This window comes from Tamandua tetradactyla, chromosome 24, assembly GCF_023851605.1.
Source record: "Tamandua tetradactyla isolate mTamTet1 chromosome 24, mTamTet1.pri, whole genome shotgun sequence".
In the NCBI taxonomy this organism is placed as follows: domain Eukaryota; kingdom Metazoa; phylum Chordata; class Mammalia; order Pilosa; family Myrmecophagidae; genus Tamandua; species Tamandua tetradactyla.
In genome coordinates this window covers 8,688,617-8,713,930 of record NC_135350.1, presented here as the reverse complement: position 1 = coordinate 8,713,930, position 25,314 = coordinate 8,688,617, and the positions used below count along the sequence as shown (strand labels likewise).

Below are 25,314 nucleotides of genomic sequence, written 5' to 3'. Positions count from 1 at the left end.
TAAAATCCTTCTGGATGTGAGGCCTCGAGGATACTCTAAGGTGGCACAATCCTTATGTTGAAGGAAGGCTCTTCTCAATATTTACTGTCTTTAAAATAAGGATTATGCTACAAAATGGGGCTGGACATTAGTCTCCAAAGCTCATGCAAAACTGCTATGAATTTTCAAAGACTTTATATGTTTTTCATTGAATATAATGCAAAAAAAAAAAAAAAATCCTGAAAGTGAAGATAAACAGCCATGCAGCTTTTCATTCATTAGCTCCAATCACAAAGTATCATGGAGCAGGTTTTTTACTTACAAGACCCATATGAGAATGGTTTTCAGCCCTTAGATGTTTTGCCACAAAGAGGTGCTTCCTGAGAAGTTTTCTTTCCCATTAGGAATACAGGATGGCCTATTAAGAGACACCCCATTTAAGCCATCTGGCATAAAAGGAAGTTTTCTTAAATAGGCTCTATCCCATAAACACTTGAGGGAATTACAGAAAAATCTAACCCCCTAGTACTTTGTGAATGTAATCCCTTCTATGTTAGCTAGCAATTTATGTTGTACCCCTTTGGGGTTATAAAAAATACACATACACAGGAAATTGGGTGTGTCTTCATTATCTGCATTTCCCTTTCATTTCTTTCTCTAAATTACATAGCTATCGTTTTTAGAATGGATTTTGACATATCTGCTGTTTCTTCTTGCTGACCCTCTTTTTACAAATCCAACAGATATATAATTGTTAAGGTTTATTTCACAGAAGAAGACTTTGAAAACAACTATAGTATGTAACGAAACTCAGAAATTATGATGGATCTCTGGAGTGACTTGAAAGTCTGTTCGTATGAACTTGATTCCCTATTCCATGCATCCAAAACTTAACAGAGAGATTCTCTCCTGGTGAGAGAATGCGGAATAAGACCAGCAATGGGCCCAACTTCTATTGAGTTTGTACCAGAACCCACTGGACTGATGGAACTTTATTTCCCATGATTTCCCTTTACTCCTACTGCAGGCAGCCTACTTTATCCAGAATCCTCTAGGATATTAAGAGAAAGTTCTGACATTACCCTTTTTTGGTATGATGCTCCTTGAGCTTGGGCTATCTCCTCTTTGTTTTTTCTCTCTCTCCAAATTCCACTCATCGTTTAAGACCATCATATTCTACCTTCTCCACAAAGTATACTTCTCAACTGTTATAAACAGTTCGATACATTTTTCATTCATTCCATACCCTGAAGTCGATAATACACTTTATTATATAGTTTTGTTTTTTGTATCAGCTATTAGTTGCTTTCCATACTAGAAAATACATTCCTTGAGGGTAACATCATTTACCTTGCACTCTATCTGGCACAGGCTAATCACATAGGACATGTGCAATAAATATTTGTCTAGTTACTGACTAGACAAACAAACACATCTGAGATAGAGTGTCATAGAAAGACATGGAAACATTTGCTTTCTAAATGCTGGTTTTTAAAAAATAAATTTCTCCTAATATCTGTAACTGATTAGAGAATCTGTGAAATAAACCTCCTGTATACTATATGGCCATCTTAGAAACTCATCTCTATTCTTTGTTCCCATGTCCCTTCCTCTGCTAATTGTGACAACGAAATCACGAATACTTTGCCTCATTACATGAATCCTCCTTATTTAGCCCTGAGAGAAATCAGCTTGACAGGCTATCTTTTATTTCTTATCTAAAGCTATTGCACTCTACTCTATGCCAAGTTTCAACCCACAAATGCCTGATGTGATTGATCTTTTCAGGATTCATAGATTCTTTTCTACCAAGGCATTTATTTTCACCAACATAATTGACCATTAGCATAAATAACATATGCCATGCTATTAAAAATGGGATAAGTAGAAGGAGCTGACCATGGCTATATTAACAAAGAAGATGACAGCCTGGAAATATTTACTTGATGGGTACTGTTGGAGACCCCGAGCGGTGAAAATGAACATTCTGCCACTTTCCATCCCGGCGGTGCCAGACACGGGTCTCTTCTGACTGCATTGTCTTTGGCATCCCACTGCCATCCATGTACTGCGTGAGCCTAATGTATGCTATGCAGGCAGCATCATCTCCTACCAGATGTACATGGGGGTTCAGGATAATGGTGTGGATTGGTTTATTACTTTTGGACAAAGCTGAAAGAGACCAACAGGAAAAGCAAATCTTAGTTTCTATGTAAAGTAATTCAAGACACAATAACTTCAATTGGGATCAATGAATGAAATGCCATTCATTCATTTATTCATTCATTCAGCTACTACTAATTATTTGCATTAACTGTGTACCAAGGATTTTGCAAAGTATAAAGGATAACAGAAAGAGCAAAATGGACACAATCCTTAATTTATTTGATCCCACTTGAAGGCAATTTGTATGTCACTCTGCAAACTCTGACTGGAGGAACTAGCTGGAGAGGTGCAATTTTGTGCGATGGGAATAGTTAGAAACAGAAGCCACAATAGGAACAGTGGTGGGGAAGATTGGCCCAGGTGCACATATCAGTTCCTGTCTTCCCAATGAAAGAACTACTGGAGTAGCTGCCACAATATCCTGTGGTCTTCATTTTTATTGGTAGGTGAAGGACATAGGATAAGGGAAATATACCTGATGTCAAGCATGGAGATCACTGTCTCCAAAAGAGGCTGGCCATAGCATGAACTTGTCTCTGCATCTCATCCTGTGACTCCTTGAGGTAGTAGAGTTCATTTCATGATAGTCTGTTATGGCCATCCAATAAAACTCCAATAGTTGGTATTGGCCATGTAGCCTGGTTCCAATCTAGCAGCTCTTTCCCTTTCACTAAGTATTCCTCACTAGGCTCCAGACTCTACCTGTTCTAATGACCAATAACTGAGATTTGAGGATTTAGTGTAGCTTAGTTACTGATGATTATTCTCTTTTACATCAGTAGAACAGTTTGGACTGTTTTGCCATAATCTAAACATACTTGCCATCCTCAGAAAAAAAATCTATTCATACCTACTCAGTGCTGTAGTCTCATAAAAAAGAATATCCCAGAATGAAGAATATGTATGGAAGGTAATAATGTATAGAATTCTGCAGAAAGAGGTTAAGAATATTAATGTGCAGATAAATTCATTTTAATTAATTAATTTTACAAGAGATAAGACGGCATCAGTTGTGAGCCAGTGGGAGGAAACACTATGGTGCGCTGTCATACAGGGTTCTGGGATGCAGAGAATTTAAGAGCATTTACTGAAGTTTTGTTAAAGCCAATTAATCACGTAATCCTTTGTTTGCTTGCGTGCAAATGCCCATTGCATATAAGAAAAAGTAATTTATTAAATTACTTAATAAAGGCAAGACATTCTTGTCAATGTTAATATTTACTGAAAGTGGGTCTTATTACTTCAATCATTAATGAAGTTCTGCTTTGATTCACTGAGATCTCACCGCAAAAAGAGTGAATTCGTGCTATGCATCACGTATGAAAGCAACATAATGCCTGATGCCAGCAGGTGTATGGCAAAGGAAAAGTACCAAAGGAATTTATAGTTTACATTTTTCTTGATGTGAAGATTTCTGTAGGAAGAGGCTTCTTTTGTCATCTGTCATGAAATGTGGCTCTTTTCTTTGAGACAACTGAAAGTCTTGTTATTTGAACTGAAATATTTATCTAATTGCTCATCTCCATTTACACTTTACTTTGAAAATAAGTACCCAGTATGCTTGAAAGCATTCATCTATGTTGACTATTATGACATGCTGTGGTTTCTTTTTATTTTTCATTTATGAACAGTTTTATAATGACTTGGAAAAAAACTCAACACATTCTTTGGTAACACATTTTGTCACAGATAGAATTCACTGGGACTTATAAGGAATGTTTTCAATCAACCTTACTTTTATACAAAGTAAGATATTTTCCAAATGGCACAAAAATTTTTATGCCTGTCATATTTTTTTTTCAAATAATAAAAAAAATTTTATAGTGTAAATGCTGGACTAAGGTAAAGGATCTCATTGCAGAAAAGAGGCAAAGAATCTGCAAATTTCAGAGAAATTCAAAAAGTAGCTGGAAAAGGCATGTTACCAGAGTTAGAATAAATGTACCATTTTCAAAGTAGAATCGATGAAAGTCCATCCCTTCCACTAAATTACCCAGTGCTTCAGGTTCAAAAGCAGTAAGGCCTGGGTCACAGATTTTTCTGGAGGAAGAAAAATAAGGGAAATAACCAATGAATAAACATGTTAATATATTTTATTGTTTCATTGTAGTCATTCTTATTTATGAAACAGTAAATGAAAGAAAAGTCTCTAAAACACATGCTAAAATATAAAATTTCTAACACACTTTGGCAAGGTGGTTTGAAGAATGTCTCTAACAAAACCATTTCGCAGAGACCTCAGAGAGGGGCAAGATAATAAAACCAGTTGAAAACGCAGGTAAAAAAGAGTCTCCTTTTAAAAACTTCTACTTTTTTAATTTCCAAGGTAAGTTCTCAAGGCTTTTCTGGCTTTAACTTTTGACTTACTATTTTCTTTGAAACATTCTCTAAGTACTATAAAACCGTGTTTGAGTGTGAAATGGAATACTTTTGAAACAAGTTTTGATGCATCACAGCTTCTACAATGAGTTCAAACATCTAATATTATGATTGATGTCAGGCAGGAACCACAACCTCTACTTCATGACAATGTCTACCAGACAATCGAACTTGAGTTTAAGGTTCAAACCTTTAAAATAAAATTCTGAAGAGGTTCAACTGCACATATCAGGTTGTTTATTTTTTTTAACCCTAGCAACACAATCCAACAAACAGTCACACTATCTTGAATATTCCGTGAAATCCACAGGGCTTTCTTTGGAGAAATTCATATATTCAACACAAAATTTTGTTAAGCTTCTGCTGTGTAGTAGATATTCTCTGAAACAAACAATTGCAGCACAACAATTAATGCTTGAATAGAAGTAAAAAGGAAGTGTGTGAAAACCAGATTACATATACACAGAGGACAGGAAGGATTTGAGAAAAAGAAAATTTGTGCTGGGCTTTTAGGAATGAGTAGAAGTGTTCTAGGCATGTGGAGAGTGGTGAGGAGGGAGAGGGCGGCGAGTATAAAGGCACAGTACTGTGAAAATGCAGAGCTGGTTGGAAGAATGGGTGGTTGGCTGTGTGATAGGACATGACTGTGCACTGGGTCACCGAGCTATGTATAATGTCCCACAGAAACACTGAGGAGGGAATCTTTGCTTTGGCCTATGCTGATCAGGTAGGCTTCTCAGAGAAGGTGTTTAAAATTTGGATTTGAAGAATTAGTAGGAGTTCAAAGGGTAAATTGAGGGATTTGGGGTTTTTATTTATCTGTGCCAAAGGTCAAACAGTAAACGGGGCTGCATCTGATTTCATATGGGGAGTCCTCATTTGGAAATCAAAAATTTCTTACCCTTTCAACAAAAATATAAGTTTGAAAGGCTAACTCACTAGGGTTCTTCAAAGTGTGGAAGAATGTAGAGCTAATTTTTTTTCATATTTGAAATAGAAAATCACAGTGGCTTTTCTTTGTGGTAAAGAAAGCTCTAAAAGCAAAGAGGTGAGGCTTAAAATTTTGCCTCAGGCCGCCTGGTGGGCAGGTATTTTTAAGCTCAAAGGCAAATATATATAATCTCTTTCTAAGGCGTAACATGGGAAGAACAGGGTTCCTATGGAAACAGGAATTTACTCTGCCACGTGCTGTTATTTCCTCTAGAAATAATAACAATTGATTGTCAAAATCAGTGAACCAAAGTTTATTACCTTAATTGCACTAAGATCATATGAGAGTCACGGTATCACGATGGATGTTTTTATACAATAGTCAATATGTTTGAAACCCTGTTAGTCTGTCCTGCCTGTCTACTTATACCTGTCTCTATATCATCTATATCTATATCCATAGCCATATCCATACCATCCCCGTGTCTAGCTGTCATTTCCCCTACAGGCTGTGGGTGTATGCTCTGAACAGGTATGTACTGCCAGGGCCACACCGATACGCATTCTACCATGCCAGAAGCTCCCAAAGGATTCTCCCTGGGACTGAAAGTACAAAAATCAAACCAGATCACAAGCCTCCATAGGCAAAGGAATTAGTGAAATGATGTGATTGCCTGAGAATATAGGAAATACCCCCCTGTTTTCCTGGCTGTGGCTGCTACCCCCACCTGAACCAAAGATGTAAGAACAATAACAAAACAAACATTGTACCATACCAGGAGAATGTCACTGCAAAAGGATATTTAAAAAACAAATAGTATTTTTAGGCTTTGGAGAACCCTGTGGGTTTAACAAGGTTATATCAGAATTTAAAAAAAAAGAGATTGCAAGTCCTATTGCACAGTGTTCTCAATAATTTTAAAAGCGAACTGCTGCTTCTGAACTGAAAGATTATTCTTCTAAACCCCATTTCTTGCTATTTCTTTCTTTCCACACGCATTTAATTTTTAAGAAGCAGCTCCTGGATTTAGCTTAGTTTTTAAATTTAGATACTCTCGTCCATATTTTATATTTGGCGATCAAATATTAACTGATGATGAAAGAATACCAGGTTACAAAAAAATTGGAAAGATTAGGAAAAACACACATGTAATTTCACCTTTCAAATGCAACTTCTTTCTTTCGTTCTCTCTTTCTCTTTCCAATTTGGCACATTTCATTTTTAATGATTTTTTATGTATTTGAAATAATCATGTATACATGATTTTACAACCTGCTTTATTTTCAGTGACTATATCATAAGCACATTCTCAGATCACTACAAACTCTTCATAAATATCCACTGTACTAAAGGCACCACCAATTACTTACCTGTTATAATAATGTTGGACATATAAGCTGTGTCCTATGTTTCTCTATTTTGAATATTGCTTCAATAAATATCTTTGTTTATAAATTTTTGTCCGTGTTTTAGGTTCATAATCATGTCTATGTTAAATTCTCATAAGTAGAATTACAGGATTAAAGTGATGTGAACCATTATAAAAGCCATCTTGGAACATGATAGCAAACTGGTCCCTATTGTTATTCCCACCCAGAAAGTCTGCCCCATTTGCACTCTATCTGGTGTTGTAAAAGTCTTTTTTTGGTTTACTTGTCACTTATATTTTCTGTTTTGTGAGTAGTCAGTTCATGTCCTTACCTGTTTTTCTACTTTGCAATCTTGTCCATTGCATTAACTTAATGTAAATTAGCTTTTGAAAGATATTTCGCAAATATTTTCCCGTTTATTTGTCTCTTGGCACTTTTATTAAAGTATACAAGTTTTATATATTTAGATAGACTAATCATTTATTTTCTAATTTGTGATGATTTCCCCTGCTTTTAAACTTAGAAAGATCTTTCCAACCAGATATTAGATTCTGTCTTTTGTTTTGTACTTAAATGTTTCAAGGGGAAATCACTTTGTTGTATGATGTAAGGGGAAGGCTTAGATCAATTTTTATCCTCAGTTAGCTAACTTATTGACCCACATCCTTCCTGCAATAAGCCTTCATGCCCTATTTACCAGAATGCTTTATTTATACTTGGGCAAAGTAATTTATTTCACATACTGTATGACCCAGCAGTTTGTAAACTTTAAATTAAGCATGAGCGTCTCTTCTTCAAAGGAAATTTTACCTAAGGGATAAAATACATAAAAGAGACAAAGTTAAGTTGCACTGCTTGAAGAGGGAGAGGGTGGTTCTCTGATATAGTCCCCCACCCCAACACCTGTTCTTTGCCCCAGCACCTCTGCAAAATTGCAAGAAGATTTCTTAAACCAAACTGCACTTCTATGCACTTTCTTGTTTTGTGCTTTTGCTCACACAGCTTGGAACGTCCTTCTATCATAAGAAGGTGCTGGTGATCAGTCATCTGGACAATTACAAAGATTCTCCAATCTCTGGATCAGAAGTAATATCTCCTTTCTCTGAAATCTTAAATAAGTTTATTTCTCCCCTGGAACATTTAGTATTTTAAGTAAAGATATTGTTAACATGTCAAATCCGGAATACATGATTTCAGGTACTCTGAAGAATGCACTCATAAAGAAAATACATTTGCCATAGTCATCAAAGCAAAAAATTGTGTCTCTACTCACGTATAGGCTTCAAAGTCCCCATTGTTGATGGCTTCGATCAGTTGTTCAGTGACTTTGATAATCTCTTGCTTTCGTGCTAAAGGCAAGGATATAGAGTTGGTGAGAATAAAGGAGAAAAGCCCTAAAGAGTATTATTCTAATAACGTTATTTCCTATAAACAGGATATTGCCATTTAAGACACATATTCTCTGAAACTGAAGTGTTACTGTCTCTACAATTTTGTTAATCAAAGTGAATAGACCAGCAGTGTCTGTATCTCTGGGTCTATTAGAAACACAGATTCTTAGGCCCCACTTCAAAGCTAGAGACTCAGAATCTGCATTTGAACGGGATCTTGAGGTGATCCCTGGGCACATTCCGTTTGGGAAGCATTGCCATATCCCTGGGACTTTGTAAATGATTCCAGTTGCGAGAAAAACAGCAATCAAGGCTACGGCTTTTTAAAAATTAGTTCTTACTACCTTTATCAATTCGATTGAGTTTGACAACATTTTTTCATCACAGTCAACAAATGTGTTAAGGAAAATCAATTAAAAACACATCACTCTACTGAGATGTTTAACTTTATATAAATATCTGCATCTTGTTACTGCTCAGCAGTAACAAGATTAGAGGATGCCAACACTCTAATTGGCCATTATATTTAGATAAATGGCCTTTAGTAAACTCTGCAAATTGGAAAAGAGACATCTGAATCAATACTGTGAAAGTGAGCGGGTGATTGGATGGAAGCCAGGCTGCAGCTCTGTCAGTCCCAACACCGAATATGACTTGCTTCTATTTGTTTCTATTTCTAGCTCACAATTGGTAAAATTAGTAATAGTTGACAGCTCAAATCCCACCCATTTCTTCTGATTACATCTGCCCCAAATGTTTTTTCCCCTTTTGAATTCCTACCATGTCTGTAGCACTCACTTTGCTTTTAAGCATGTGCTCTACCTGACACTTTGTTTAGTCACATCAAATTATTCCTTGTTTTAAATTGGTATTAAACTTTATGGACTGTGTAACCTGTCTTCCTAGTTAAATTAAAAGCTTACTGTAGGAAAAGTACAAGTTATTTTATTGTATCTCCTATGAAGCTTTGTCCAGAGGCTTTAATAAAACAGATGCTTGATAAGTTTGTCAATTTGATCAATTGATATTATTGATTTCAGAACACTATACTTTTACATATGAAATTACTGCATGAAAAGTTTGAAGATTAAAATTGATTGAATTTTGTTTTAAGAACATTGGGGTGCTCTTCAAAATAACTGGAAATAGACTGGAGGACAGAAAAAAATTACTTGCACTCTATCTTAGAGTTGGTGAGGTTGCCATTCATTGCAGAGACAGCTCAAGTCCTGCCTTTAGACTTTCCTCGGTTAAGGCTAACCAGTTTGAATTTTTTTAGAATCTCATCTTCATTAAGCAGAGTTTAATACAAACTAAAATATTTACATTCATTTTTGAACCCAGTATATGGCATTCTTTGTTTAACATAATGTTCACTGAGACTATAGGAGATTACATCATAATTAATGCATGTAACAGACTATTTGACAAAACATGGGACTATTAAATTTGGCCATAAAATGGTTGATAACAACATCAAGGCCTATTGTTTAAAAAATCACCACATATGTGTTAGAATTCACATTTAGTCACGTAACTACTTTTCATTTATACAAAAGAACATAAACAGGGGTTCTTGGCTCCTATATACGTCTAAAACAACATTTCTTGCCCATGTTCTTTTTTTTTTCGTATGGGGCAGGCACCAGGAATCGAACCCAGGTCTCTGGCATGGCAGGTGAGAACTCTACCTGCTGAGCCACCGTGGCCCATCCTCCCATGTTCATTTTATTGACTAATATTAATAATACATCCCAAAATATGGGGATTGACAGTAATAGTAGCAGGGAATTATTCTGTAATCGGGATGCTGCCTGTGGCATATTTAGCTTAATTTAGCTGGCAATAAGTGATTCATTTGTCTATGGTTTCAACAGAATGAACATTTGGCAATAATGCACGAGAGCTGAGCTGACCTCCTGAAAATAAAAGACATCCATGAGAAAGAGCTCAGAAAAGGAGAGCAAGAAAATGCAGCTATTTAAAACTTCCTTCTCATATTAAATCCTAGCTTAATACTAGTTAAACAGATTTCTCAAATGCTCTGTATGGCTAAAAGGAAAACTACAGTTTAGAAAACCATCAATTTTTTTAAACTAACAAAAATGAAGAAAACATTGGAGCACAGAATCAGTGCCTTTTGTAGAACTTCATTAGGCTAATACTCAGTTTATAGAGTGTGAAAAGTTCAGGATCACATTGTGAAGTCTCTGAAAGTCCCCGCAACCTTCAAAAGTATAATACAGAATTGGAAACACAGGGGTGTATATGGCCATCTCTCATTCTTTGCACCATGGTGAAAACACTGGTTAGCAATGAAGTATTTTACATGCCACAACAGGCTTGAATTCAGTCCTGCATAACCAAAGCAATATAAATTGCCTTCACTCTTGGTTCTCATGCTCAGAAACAATGGTGCTTCAGCTGGCAGGACAGCAAAGAGAATTAGCCAGGATGCTTCTGTGATCCATCACCACCCAAAAGCAACGTGACTCTCTTGGCTTAGGAGGGGACTAGAATTCAGGAATCTTTAGCGTGCCTATTTCCCTGGGGCAGAGTGAGTCACGAGAAGCACATGACAGCTGACTCTTTAAAGGAAAGCAGAAGCCCGGGAATGAATCATTTGTACATAGCAGTCTGCTGGTAGATGGAATGGCTGCTACAGACCCTGCGTCTGACTAGAGGAGGGGGAGGGTTTGGTGCTAGCTAGCTCTACTCTCTCAGCAGCAGTGAGGTTAAGGGGCAGCCACTGTGCCTAGGGCCCGTGTGGTATGTTCTGTGGGCACAGCCATTCGTCACCTGACCCTCTCTCTCCCTGAATATTAAATAATGACCAGTTTACAAGAGTGGGGAGGGCTAGTGAGTGTCACTAATCACAGCAAGATGAGGGGACAGTGTACCAGTAAGGCATTCTCTGAATACCATAGCTTCATCCACCTCAAAGCTAGCCATTAAATCACAAGTGAACTGAGTATCCAGTAGTTTTATTTATAGAATTGACGTGAGATGTTAGTCCTACACCGACAAGTCCCAAGCCAGTATGTATGATCTTGGGATTTTCAGGTTCTTGCGCAAAAAAGGGAGAGAATAAGAAGGCAAGTGGGAGGGGCTCCAGGTCCTGAGTGTAATTATTTTCCATGCAGTTATGCAAAACAATTGGGAACATTTCCATGTAGCTTCAAATTCATATTTTTGGCTTTTTTTTATTGTTCTAAAGAGGTGTGGAAAAGTAAGAGAAGGGAATGAAATGTCCCTGTGTGTGTTTTTTAAAAAAAAATCCCTGAGAAATGGGAGTGATGATGTAATAAAACAGTTTATGGTTTTCGGCACTTCCTCAAATGTGATCAGATTTGATCATCACAAGTTCTGAACTATGCAGACAAATACTATTTGTTTAACAGACAAGTACAGAGAGTGAAGGCACTGCCCAAAAGTACAGTGTTTGCTGATTACTCCATCCCTCCTTCCCTTCTTTCCCTTAGAGCCCGCTTTTCTTACCACTTGTTTGCTTGTACCTTCAAATGATCATTTATCACGTTATCTTTTTCTACTTGAACTTTAAATGTTTCAATTCCCTTTAAATACTCAAGTTCAGGTCCTTTTCTCACTGCCTATTACATCCCCAAGGTTTGGTCTACATTTATGTTTTGAATTGTTATCTACATCCCAATGACTCCCCGATTGTTACCTCTGTTTTACACCTTTTCTCCAGACCTATTGACAAAATAGTCAATGCCTATTTCGGAACCTCTGCTTGGATATCTCCCAGACACCTGAAACTCAACATACCTCAGATGAAGCTCTTGAATTTCTACCACCACAAACCTATTAGCTCTTCTGGGGCTCTCCATCTCAGTGAATGTGTGAATGGTAACATCACCTCTCCAGTTGCACAAACCAGAAAGAAACATGAAAATTATCCTTGACTTCCCTGCCAGGCTGCTCTCATCCTATTCATCAAGTCCTGCTGATTTTGCCTTTTAAATATCTTACACATTGGTCCTCCTCTTTCCTTCACCAGCACTCTGGCACAGACAGTCCTCACTTCTGCCTGTGTCTCTATGGCCACTTTGGCTGCTCTTCAATCGTTCTCTACAATGCAGCCAGATCTTAAAAAAGGACAGGTCTCCTCAGGTAACTCCCACTGGGTTTCCTTCAGAGGTTTCCCACTCTCTTGGAATAAGGCCCTGAAGTGAGAGAGGACAAGACCTTGCATACTCGAGCCCCCGTCCACTGCACCAGACCCTTTTTAAGGCCTTTTATTTTACCTCTCCGCTCCAACCATGCTGCCTTTATTAAATTAATTGATAGAATTATATTATTAAAATTGTGCTATTAACTAGAGTCCATAATTTACATTAGAGTTCACTCTTTACACAGTTCTATGGAGTTTTTGTTTGTTTTTATCCTGGTAATAGATAAAACCTAAAATTTCCCATTTTACCACTTACAAATATATAATTCAGTAGCATTAATTATATTAATAATGTTGTGCTACCATCACCACCTTCTATTACCAAAGCTTTTCCATCACCCCAAACAGAATCTCTGTGCCAATTAAAGCATTAACCTCTCATTCTCCACCTTCACCCCAACCCTTGCTCTTCCCTGTTCTAATTTTTCAGCTTCAACCACTGACACTTCATTTCCCTTGGCTCCCACATAACCCACTCCCCAGCCACACCATGGAACTCACACTTCCTCTACTCATCCCGGCTTTTTGAGAGCTCCCTTCCTTTTCTCCCACTGTTCCTTCCTCCTGGAAATTCCTTTCCATACCCTGCTCAAATGTCACCCCCTTTGTATGACATTTCCTGAGTGCTCCCACACAGCGACCTGGTCTTACTGCAGTCCTTCTGTGGTATTACCCCAGGGTGCTCATACTTGACCAGAACTTGACCATTCTGTACTGAGTGTCTGTAAACGCATGCATGTATGAATAAATAACTATACAATATATATATATTTGTGAAAGTGTTAAAACACCAGATAAATGTCATCTTATGTAGAGGAAGATCACGTGTGAGAGCAGTATGGATGGGCTGTGCACACACAGCTCCTTAGACCTCAGAATCAGTGGCGTGGCCACCATATATGAGGCCATTTTAGATGCCAAGAGTAACATTAGATTAGATCTGTTCAGGTCCAATGAGGTAAGTCAGACATTTTTAGTCAATTGAGTACAGAGAAAGAGCCCAGTTGTTTGAACTCAAGCTGTTCAGTTGTGTAGGTTTTGGATTAATCACCTTATTGAGGTGAAACTACTTGATGATAAAACTATCCAAGAATCTAGCTGGCCTACAATAAAGCCTAGACTAGGAAATATATTGAATTGTATACACGTAAACCAATTTTCTCTAGGATGTTGAAATATTTTAATGAACTGTGTCTAAATACTGAGATCAAAAGCTGAACAATTATGATTTATTATCTAGCAGACTTTTAGCATATCATGTTAGCTTAGCAATTCTGCTCATTCACTATTTCTCACTATGTTCAGTTCTATTTAACTAAACTTTTTTACTACATTTCTCAGAGATCAGTGCAAATTTGGCTGCCAGAGACATGAAGGACAGGGAGGTTAAGTGCCTCGCTTGAAACATCTAATAAATTCAGAAGCCAGGCCAGGGCTGGAGCTTTATTTGGCTAAGCTTCCCGACTGCTGTTCAATTCACTGATCCATGTTCCTTCCCAGCCCATGGGGCCTGACTCAAATATTTCTAAATCATAAACTTAAATGGACCACTTAAAAGCCTTTGAACTTTCTCTCACAAGGTGACTGACCACTTAATTACTGGACTACAGTTGAATTAATTATTATATCAGCTTCACACAAGGGGTATCCCATGGTTTTATTGTCTTTTTCCATGCTGCCATTAACAAAAGTAACCCCGAGAATACTTATTATCTTAAGCAAATATACAAATTAGGATAATTTTAATGCTCTTGGTAGTTTTACAGAAAAAGATACTTATCAACTCAGCTATGTTTGGCATTTCCTGTGCAATTAACAGCTTGTTTCTTAGTGACTTTATTTTTATTTCATTAGCTCCATCTATTAGTTAACACTAAGGACAGAAATGTTCCTGACTCTGCCTTTTAAAATTAAACCCATTGGAGATTTTATAGTTGAAATGTTTAACAAACTAATATTTTATTCAAATGTATGACCTGTCAATTACAAAATACTTATTCATGAATGCTTTCAATAAATTATTATTTCTTGAAAAGTTCACTTATCCAGAAGCCACCTATTCAATACCATGTATTATTTAGCTCTTTAATCTCTGGAGGCCCTAAAGATTTTTTAAAAATTAAATTATTCAAACCATTTTTGTACTTTGCATTTCGAAACATGCATTTTTAGTTAGTCGGAGAAGAAGTGCCATTAAGCTTAGCCCAGTTAAATTTTTTATGTCTTAACAACACATGATTAACATAATAAATAAACATTTAAGAACAGGAAACTCTAGCTCTTCAACGAGATGATTTAGTGTAAGAACAAACAGATTTAGATTTTCAAACGTTTATGAAGATACCATTAGACCATCATCAGAAGAAGATTATGATTCTATTTCTAAAATGACTCTGGATCTGAGGAAGGAAAATGTTCAGTATTTTTAAAAAGATAAAGAGGTATGTTAAGAGCTTTGGAAAGTGTTTATAAAGATCTTCATCAAAAACAGTTTGAATAAAAGTTTAAGAGTCCAAAGGAACTATCTTATGTTTATACAGAACCTTTACTTATATGAAGATATTAAGTTCAGTCACATCAGAGTTGTAATTGTGTAACTGCTCTGCCACCCTCAACGGACTTGTGGAAGCTAGAAAGAACACAGCATTGTTGGTACCATTAAAAATTTTTAGTATTAAGATGTTCCATGTATCAGAGAGTGAGGTACCACTGCCAGTTAAGAGATGACATGGAAGAAAAAGATTTTAAGAAGGTGGGTCAAGATTCATACTAACATCTTGGATTTAAGATGATAAATTATTAGTTCTCTGGTATCAAAGTTTCTACACTCGAATGATATGAGAAATCCTATGATTCTGAAGAGGCACCTTTCTCCACTCCAGAACAAAGGTGATGGCCAAAGTTATTTTCTCAAGAGAAAAAGTTTAGACTTGGAAAATAGACAAGGAAGCTTAGGATTTTAAAAATATTTGACAAGTTCCTTTTTTGTTGTTGTCTTTTTCCTCCCTTTCTTCAGTAAAAGAAATCCAGATTCTCCCAAATCTTTGAGCTGTAATGACTGCAACTAATCCTTCTAGTCAGTATTATATAATAGCTGAAAGATGGCATGTATCTTTTCGGCCAGAAGCCTAAAGCCATCAAAGCTTTAAAGCTCTGTCTTTCAGTATTAATAGCCAGAAATACATAACATATTGAGAACTGTTAATTTCAGGACAGCCACAGAAAGATTTTATGTTTTCAGTGATTTTTGTTATTTTTGTTTAACTTATAATTACTTTAGTTTCTTGTTACTAATTGATTCCATCCCTTCAAAAAAGGAATAAATTTTTTATTTAGTAAAATAGAGAATTCAATATATTCTTGGGTACATTTATTTTACACATTTCCTGAACAATTCAACTAACAGACTTATGAGTGCTCTCTTGGGTCAAAAACACGGAAAGAGCAGCAGAGCATGTTCTCTATGTTATATGAACATTTTAACCTTTTGTTAGGTCTGCAAAAAACAAAAGTCAAACCAAACGACAAAAAATTCTGCCAATATTAATTCAAATGTGATGTCTTTGAATTTTTATGTTGAGAAACAACTTGGATGACTGAAATAGTAAGAAAATGCAAACAGGTTACTCTGCCTCCAAGTTTGAGTCCCATGTGATATTTCTAAAGGTCTTTTCCTCCTTGTTTCCAGCTTCAGGCTCTTAGTTGCATTTCTACTGTTTCTCCCACCCTTGTTTTCTCAGTAAGGTTGAAGCTACACTGTTTTATTCCTAACAGTGCGTGAATCATGAATCATTTTACCTTTCGGTGATTCTACTTATCCCATTTTGACCCACTCCCCTTGAAGAGACTGCCAAGATAACAGAGCAGATATTATTATTAAAGAATACGGCAACAACATCTCTCATCATTGTACATCTTTAGCAACAACAAAAATTTTAGCCTGTGTTCTCATTATAAAGTTTAAGCATTATCTATTCCATAATGAAGTGGGAAGAAGGTCAATTAATAAAACAAATTGTAGAATTCAAATTCTCTCAGATATTGTTTAAAGGTGCTGGAATAACTATAATCAATAGTAATTAACAGTAAATTTATAGGACAAATAAAATAATTAAAGAATATATTTCCTAATTTAGGAAACTATGAAGAAATGATGAGTCTCTTGATGGGTCAATTGCACAATATATTTGTATATAGGTATGTAGATTCTAAGGCCAGCAGGGCTCAGTGCAATGTTTATACCTGTATGTAAAATGTCTAAGATTACTGTAGTTTTTTGAGATGTCAGACTCCACCCGCTGGATTGAAAAGTTATATAGCAGCAGTCAGTGAAGATATAATTGCAAGGCTATACCTCCCATTTGACTTTGTCTCTCTCTTTCTCCAAATGATGTGAATTCCTGTAACTCTTTTAATGTCCCCATGCATTTAACAGATGCAGTAGATATGAATCCTAGAATCAAGAGCCATTTCTGTGATTAGTACCTACGTTTTTCAAAACTCAATTTGGGAGGGTGAAAATAGCCTATCAGACCAGAAGCTCTTAATGAGTCACGGAAGCAAATGCCTTTTCTTTTTAAGTGATACTTCACATCACATTGGCATGGTATAACCAACACAACTCTGAAATATTCTGCTCTAAATTTAGCTTACAAAATTAGTTTAAAAGTGCTTGTTAGAGTATCTTAGCTATATTTTAGGGATCCAGTAAAGTTATTTGGGCTTTAACCCTTGCAATTGTAGTAAAAATTAAATTTATGAATCATATATTTCAGAACTAGCAAAATATTACTTTCATTTTCACTTCTTCCAGGATGTATCACAAAAATAAATTATCATAAAGTACCAAATTATTGTAGAATTAAGCTTATAGTTCACACATATTTATGAGAATGGATATTTTGCTTTTGCTTTACTTGTTCAATTAAAAAATGGACATTCATCAAAGATACCACTCAGGTTATTTGAAGAGTAATTAATTAACTTTTCACATTTAGAAAATTCATGCCTGTATTATGGTAACTGAGACTAAGACCACAGTAAAAACCCTATACAAAATAATCTGGGAAAGAACTTCATCAAGAAAGTAGAAAGACAGCCTACACAATGGGAGACAATATTTGGAAACGACACATCAGATAAAGGTCTAGTATCCAAAATTTATAAAGAGGTCGTCCAACTCAACAACAAAAAGACAGCCAACCCAATTACAAAATGGGAAAAAGACTTGAACAGACACCTCTTAGAAGAGGAAATACAAATGGCCAAAAGGCACATGAAGAGATGTTCAGTGTCCCTGGACATTAGAGAAATGCAAATCAAAACCACAATGAGATATCATCTCACACCCACCAGAATGGCCATTATCAACAAAACAGAAAATGACAAGTGCTGGAGAGGATGCAGAGAAAGAGGCACACTTATCCACTGTTGGTGGGAATGTCAAATGGTGCAACCACTGTGGAAGGCAGTTTGGCGGTTCCTCAAAAAGCTGAATATAGAATTGCCATACGACCCAGCAATACCATTGCTAGGTATCTACTCAAAGGACTTAAGGGCAAAGACACAAACAGACATTTGCACACCAATGTTTATAGCAGCGTTATTTACAATTGCAAAGAGATGGAAACAGCCAAAATGTCCATCAACAGACGAGTGGCTAAACAAACTGTGGTATATACATACGATGGAATATTATGCAGCTTTAAGACAGAATAAACTTATGAAGCATGTAATAACATGGATGGACCTAGAGAACATTATGTTGAGTGAGTCTAGCCAAAAACTAAAGGACAAATACTGTATGGTCCCACTGATGTGAACCGACATTCGAGAATAAACTTGGAATATGTCATTGGTAACAGAGACCAGCAGGAATTAGAAACAGGGTAAGATAATGGGTAATTGGAGCTGAAGGGATACAGACTGTGCAACAGGACTAGATACAAAAACTCAAAAATGGACAGCACAATAATACCTGATTGTAAAGTAATCATGTTAAAACACTGAATGAAGCTGCATCTGAGCTAAAAAAAAAAACAACAACAAAAAAACAAACAAACAAACAAAAAACATAATATAGGGCAGGAAACAGTGGCTCAGTGGCAGAGTTCTCACCTGTCATGTTGGGGACCTGGGTTGATTACCGGTGCCCCCCCATACCAAAAAAAATAAATAAAACTCATTTTCCTTCAGGATTGTGGAAAAAAAAAACACACAAAAAAATAATCTGGGGATAGCATGGAGATAGTGACTTAGAAGTTTGAAGGGGACAATCGCTGAGAGTGCCTTAAAAGAAGTTATTTCTAGCACTTGCATAGGTGGATTACACCACACACCACCTATGAGAAGTGAGGTCTGATTTAAATAATCCTGATGAGAAAATTCTTCAATAACTCACAACAATGTTTATGTTAGAAAATTCTAGTATAGACTCTAAGGGTGCCAACTCACATACAGTTAATATAAGTTAATATACTTACCCCCCCCCAAAATTTTATTTGTTGTATACTCATTAACAGATAAGGACCTTATTTTTATTAGCCCTTCATATATTCACATAGCATTATTAGGTGTTTTTCTTAGTCTTCTGTTCTTTATACTTGTAAAAGTTACGAATGAAGAGCTTTTGTTTCTTGAAGAGAGATTTAAATATACACTTTTGCATGCTCATAGTGTTTCTATAATAGTCAAAATTCTTTTTGAAAAAAAAATACAGTAGTCTCTTTGAAGCAAGATCTCTTTTCTGCTGTTGTTAAGAAATATCTTTGCACTTCCTTTCAGCTTACCTTTATATAGTTTGATATGATCTTTGGTGAAAATATAATTCAGAATAAAGGAGGTCAGGTATAGATTAAAAAGAAAATATTTGATTATTCTACTGAAAATAAACACCACCACCATATCATTCCAAATGGAAGAATTTCCTACTTCAAATTAAAAAAATAATATTTTGAAGAACTTCTTTTGTTCTTTTTTAATTTGAAGAATCAAGATGGTTATCATTTGAGGAAACATTGAACTGTACAATCACAATCTTTAAGAGCAACATTATATGCTATGGCTAGCAAAATTTTTGCTTCCTTTTCCTGCAAACTTAAACCCTGCTGGTCTACAAGTCTACCAAAAGGAGGAGAGCTTCTACCAGGAGACACAACAATGATTCCACTGAAGTGGAAATGAAGACTGTCACCACTTTGGGCTCCTCATGCCTCTGAATCATGGGCGAAGAAGGAAGGTGCTGAGCTGGCTGGGGCATTTGATCCTGATGACCAAGAGGAAATAGGACAGCTAATATACAATGGAGGTAAAAAAGAGTTTGACCAGAATGCAGGAGACGCCTTAGGGCATCTTTTAGTAGTATCATTCCCTATAAGTAAAGCCAATGGAAAAACTGCAAAAACCAAGCAGGACTACTAATGGCTCAGAAACTTTATCATGAAGGTTTGGGTCATTCTACCAGGCAAAGACCCATGGCCAGCTGCTGTGCTTGCTGAGGGGAAAGGGAACATGGAGTGGGGAGTGGAAGCGGGTAGTGATCAGTATGAATAGCAGTTACATGAACAGCTGCAGAAACGAGGACTCTAAAGGCTGTGAATATTTCTTCCTTGTTATGAATATGTTTGTATATATACATAAGTAAATACTTTTGTTTTCTTCCCTCATATAATATAATGCTGTATTTACTTTCTGTCACAATATGTAATGTACAGGGTATCAAGTTTAAGTGTGAATATTACCCAAGGACTTGGTCCCTCTTCTGGGAAGTTAGCACGTTTCCAGTTATAAGCAGGGCAGTTGAATTATGTTAGGCAGACACATGACTGCTAGTGTTTTTATTTAGAGTTTAAGTAAAGGTTAAGGAGATGTGAATGGGCACCAAGTTGACAAAGGGTGGACTGTGATGTGTGTCAACTTGGCCTGGTTATGGCATCCACTTGTTTGGTCAAGCATGCAACTGTCACTTTGAGGATATTTTGTATATTTACATCATTAGCCAGTTGATTTCATCTTTGGCTGAGTATATCTACAGACAACAAAGGAGACTGCCTTCAGCATTGACAGAAGTCTCATCCAATCAGCTGACGGCCTTAGAAGGAGTACTGATGATGTCAGCCATCAGAAGGAAGAATTTCCATCTCTATTTCAGCCAGCCAGCTTCCCCTGAGGAATTCATCAAAAACCTTCACTCCAGTTCCCAGCTTGCTGCCTGCCCCATGGAATTCAAATCTGCCAATCCACAGCCATGTGAGTCAATTCACATAAGCGATCACATAATATTTACATTATATATAATGCTGTATCTGCACATCTCCTGTTGACTCTGTTCCCTGGAGAAACAGAGGGGAACATTTGAGCAGAAGCATAACAGAAGAGGCAGTGAGCCACGTGGAAATCTGTGTCAGGACACACCAGGCAGAGGAAACAGCAAGTGTAAAGGACTGGGGGTACGACCTGACTGACGTCTCAAGAATACCAAAGGGAGAAAGTGTTCCTGAGGTACATACATAGAAGATGAGATCTTATGTAAAGGGAGGCACGTCTCGAGAGAACCCTGATCATGGAGGGCTTGGGCAGCTGCTAGAGGATACTGAGCAGAAGCACTGCATGATCTGACGTATTTTTAAATTGTCACTCTGGTTACTGTTTGAGAATAGTCTAAAGGCAGGTGATGCAGAAGCAGGTGGACCAGCTAAGAATATATGTTAATCATATAGACAAAAGAAGGTAGTATCTTGGAAGAGGATGGGGGCAGTGGGGTTGGTGAGCAGTCAGTCATCAATTCCAAATGTATTTCGAAGGAAGAACCAGGAGGATTTGTTGGTAGCCTAGATGTAGAGCGTAAGTAAAACTGAGGCAGTAAAGAATGTTCTAAGATGATGATCCAGGAGTATTAAAAGAACTAGAATATAACATGATCACATCAGTTTCAGTTTTAATAGATATGCTTGATCAGAAACATACGTAAAAAGGTTGGAGCAACACAACACAACACTGTAGCCAGTGCGGATAGAACTATGGAGGTAAGGAGGCGATGAGGGCACTGTTTTTCTGTGGGCCAGTGTGAACTTAAATTTTTAAATTATAATTTAATCTATAATCTAGACATGAAAATAGTTTTATAGCTTCTATGCTTGTTTTTAAAGAAAACAAAATTGAATACCTAATTCACTAAGTTTTAAGGACAAAACTAATTTTATTCTTCTACATAGGATAAAATTGTAACATAATTCAAAAATAGCCATTCACCAGGGAAATGCATCAGCAGATGCAATTTTATTAAAGAGGATACTACAGAACCGAGAGCTCCCTGAGGAGACAGCCAAGCCTTCTTTAGCCTCAGCCTATGCTACCATGTCCAGGTCGTAGTAGATGTTCAGTATTTTTAAAATGAATAAATTCAAACAGTTTAAGCAGATGTTACTTTGTTAGGAATTAGTGACTGTATTACATGCTTCTGACATTTTCTGTTTGCTCACACATGACTGTAGCTTATGTTTTAATGCGCCTATTATTCCTTGTTTTAGCATTGTCTGGATACCAACTAGAAATGAGAAAATGGAAAAAAGAAGACAACACATGTTGCAACTACGGGAAGGAAAATTTAACTTTGCCTTGTCCCAGGATGCATCAGTTTTGGAAATAAGAGAAGAATAAAAATGATTCATGGCAGTTACATTCTTAGTGACCCCAAGGTCTAATATTAGACAAGGCCAGTTCCTTGGAGCATAAGCAGCATGCAAGAAACCAGCCTTAAAGGAAAAACAGTAAAAGGTCAAAAACAAAACTGAATAAAATCAGGGGGACTAATGTGAAGGTGAAAAGAAAAATCCCACTTTTTATTCAAATGAGAAAGGGGATGCTATGAGAAATTCTGTTTTCTATTTAAGCAATAGATTTACTTAGGTCAAGTAAATATAATCATTTTGTTGATATTTTATTAAAAATATGAGCTATGTGTCAGGTTATGCTATGTTCATGATGTCTCCAGGGTATTCTGAACAAGAAAATTCTGAGAGTAGGCCTGTCAAACTTAGACTTTTTACTGGAGAAGATGAGGGCTATTACCCATTCTATCCAAGCTTCCCTTCCTCCCATCCCATTCTGAGTCCTGATTTTGACGTGGTATCTACAACCCCCATCTCTTCCCCCCTGCCATGGACTTTAATAACCTGGCTTCTAATTTCTAATGAGAAATCTACTGGTCCTTGCTTCATTTCTTTTATGGAATACTACATTAGGAATAGCTTTAAAATTCTTAATGCCTGGAAAAGTACTTAGTCTTCTGCAAAAAGGCCATTATGGGCTGGCATTATTCCGCAAGATTTTTGGGCTGCCGTAATATCCCGAGTCCCTACTTTTTGTTAAAATTTCTGATCTTTCTCACAAGCTTGCTGAATAGGTAAAATAAGGTAAAAACAAAGAAAGAATGAAAAAAAAAAGAACGTAGCCCTAAAGCCTGTCCTTAATGGTAAAGCACTTTACATATATAAATGCAAAGCGCTGACTGCTTCTATTCAAAGACAACTCTGCAAAAACTCACAAATAATTTGTTATCAGTGAAGTTAAGAAATTTATAGCCCTTTGAATTAAACTTTTATGATTAGCATAAACTTTAAGCTTCTTTGGAGGCTTTTTACAAAAGGTAGGCCAATACCCTTAGTTATGGTTACTCTTCTCCTCATTATATAGTACCTCACACCTGAGCAAACGATGACTCCCGTGGATGCAGGGTTAGATTGTGTGACTTACCTTGAATTCTTTACATTTGTTAGAGAATCTCCCAGACCATCTCCTTGCCATAACCTTTCTGGAATACTTTTGTAGGACATAATATTGGGGTATGTAAGCTATGAGGGACTCTAGAACCACAAGTGGTTCAGTGCAGTGGCTGAAAACCTGATTCCAGCTTCTGTTAAGTCACTTACTGGCTATGCGACTTAGTCTCTCTAAGCCTATTATGGTTCTTCTGAAAATTTGGGGTTAATAGGACCTACTTAATGCATGGAGTTTTTATGAGGATAAATTAATATCAAGTCTTTAGCTATCTTGGGGTCATTTTTTCTCACAAGGATTAGTTTTTGGTAGAAACCATGAACTTGTTTATTATCTATTTCTTCCCAGTAGGATATAACTTTCATAAAAGTTGAAATCCTATATATATTCTCACATCTTAACATCCAGTGTCTTTAACAGGGCTCTGCAACCAATAATTTCTCAATAAATATTTCTTAAAAGAGTAACTGACTAAATAAATACATAAAAGAACAGCAAACGTCTCCATTCCTAGTTCTCTTTTATCCTATAAATATGATCCAGACTCATTCATTAAAAAGTGAAACCAAAACAAAGTTCAGTATTCCTTTCACCATGCATCTCCTTCCAGACATGGTCTTAAAATTGGTCTTGCCCTATTCAGTCTTGTACCCCTCAAAAGTATACGATAAATAACTGCCAGACTGGGTGGGCCACGGTGGCTCAGCAGGCAGAGTTCTCGCCTGCCATGCCGGAGACCTGGGTTCGATTCCTGGTGCCTGCCCATGCAAAAAAAAAAAAAGAACTGCCAGACTGATCTACCTGTGGAAATCTGACCATATCACTTTCCTGCTTAAAAACTTCTGATATCCCTAAGGGTCTATCAGATCAACTCAAGTAGTTGATTAAGGTTCAACTTAGTATAGCTCAAGACTCCCTATGACCAGCGTGTTCCTACTTCTCAAGCTGCATCACCTACCACTCCTCAACTTGCACTTCACTCTTCAGTAACATCCTCAGTTGCCTGTAGTATTTCAAATGTACCATACTTTGTTTCTGTGCCTTCTACCTGGAACACACTTGCTTTCTCCTACCTTCTCTTGGTTAAGAATTCTTTACCCTTTAATAGTTTCTTACCTCCTTAACTAAGTATAACATCTGTGAGAAGTCCTTCCAGGATGACCCCAGTCCAAATCAGTGATCTGCTTTTGTGCTTCCACATACTAAGAGGAATTTTCTACCAGAATTTGAAGATTAACAAACAGCTAGTGAGGCCCTTGAACATGACAGCTCCATTATAACCTTGTATATGCAGAGACTAACCAGAGTATGACACACAATAACAGTAGTCATGCTAATGCTTACTGAAATGCTACTATGTGCTCAACACTATGAAAAGCACTTTAGATGCATTTTCTCTTTTAATTCTCAACATCTCAAAGAAGGAGATGATACTACGATGTCCATTTTACAAATGAGGAACCTGAGGGAGTTTAAGCAGTCCTACTGAGCCCTCATAGTTGATGATGGATTAAAACTGGTTATATTTAACTATGTCTCTCACTCTATGAAGAGATATGAAGAGCAAATGAATACAAATAGTCTTAAATAGATCAACTTTCTAGAAACTCAATTTCAGAAGAAAAATCATTAAAAAACATCAATAATTACTTGTTTACATTTTTTCTTACCACAGAATTATTCTTATCATGAAAAATTAATGACTTAGTCTTGACACGGCACAGATATTTGGAAAGGGAAACTCACAGCCCAGATATGGAAAGGGAACATGTACCACTAAATCTAACCAGTACACGCATTACACAGATAACTTATGGCTAAAAAAACCTTCTGGTATAGGACATCTAAAACTGGATTCACAGCACCTTTGCACTTTCCTTATACCCAACTTCTGCTTGCCGATACTCACAGCATAGCCAATCGCCTTAAACTGATTGGCTGTGTGACATTTCAAAGCTTGGAAATGTTTAGGAGAGTTGCCTTGTTGAGTTTCCTCCCATGGAATACACAATAACCAAATACAGTTTAGTTAAGTGCTATTGATAGCAATTCTCTCTACTAGGGACTTACACTAGAGTTCATGTGGAATTAGCTCAGACTCCTAATTTGCTTGATACATTAACATAC

At 36.7% G+C, this 25,314-nt stretch overlaps 1 protein-coding gene and 1 long non-coding RNA gene across 18 annotated transcripts in view; one reads left to right on the top strand and one right to left on the bottom strand.

Annotated features, from left to right (window-relative positions):
- Window positions 1–25,314, bottom strand: part of CAMK2D (calcium/calmodulin dependent protein kinase II delta) — a 348,954-nt gene that overhangs the window by 2,645 nt on the left and 320,995 nt on the right. For 9 of the 17 annotated variants that reach the window (XM_077142467.1, XM_077142461.1, XM_077142458.1 and 6 more), the window contains 4 exons: window positions 8,099–8,174; window positions 4,091–4,185; window positions 1,923–2,151; window positions 302–397 (listed from right to left, as the gene is read on the bottom strand). In XM_077142467.1, coding sequence (XP_076998582.1) covers window positions 331–397; window positions 1,923–2,151; window positions 4,091–4,185; window positions 8,099–8,174 — 467 coding nt within the window. In that variant the 3' untranslated portion in view covers window positions 302–330. Of the gene's footprint in view, window positions 1–301; window positions 2,152–4,090; window positions 4,186–8,098; window positions 8,175–25,314 lie in introns of those variants that run through there. The other 8 variants (XM_077142472.1, XM_077142473.1, XM_077142475.1 and 5 more) reach the window with 2 other exon arrangements.
- On the top strand, window positions 19,644–23,686 carry LOC143668014 (uncharacterized). Its single transcript, XR_013168242.1, has 3 exons — window positions 19,644–19,717; window positions 20,561–20,910; window positions 21,939–23,686. It is a non-coding gene; the product is annotated as an uncharacterized LOC143668014 (long non-coding RNA).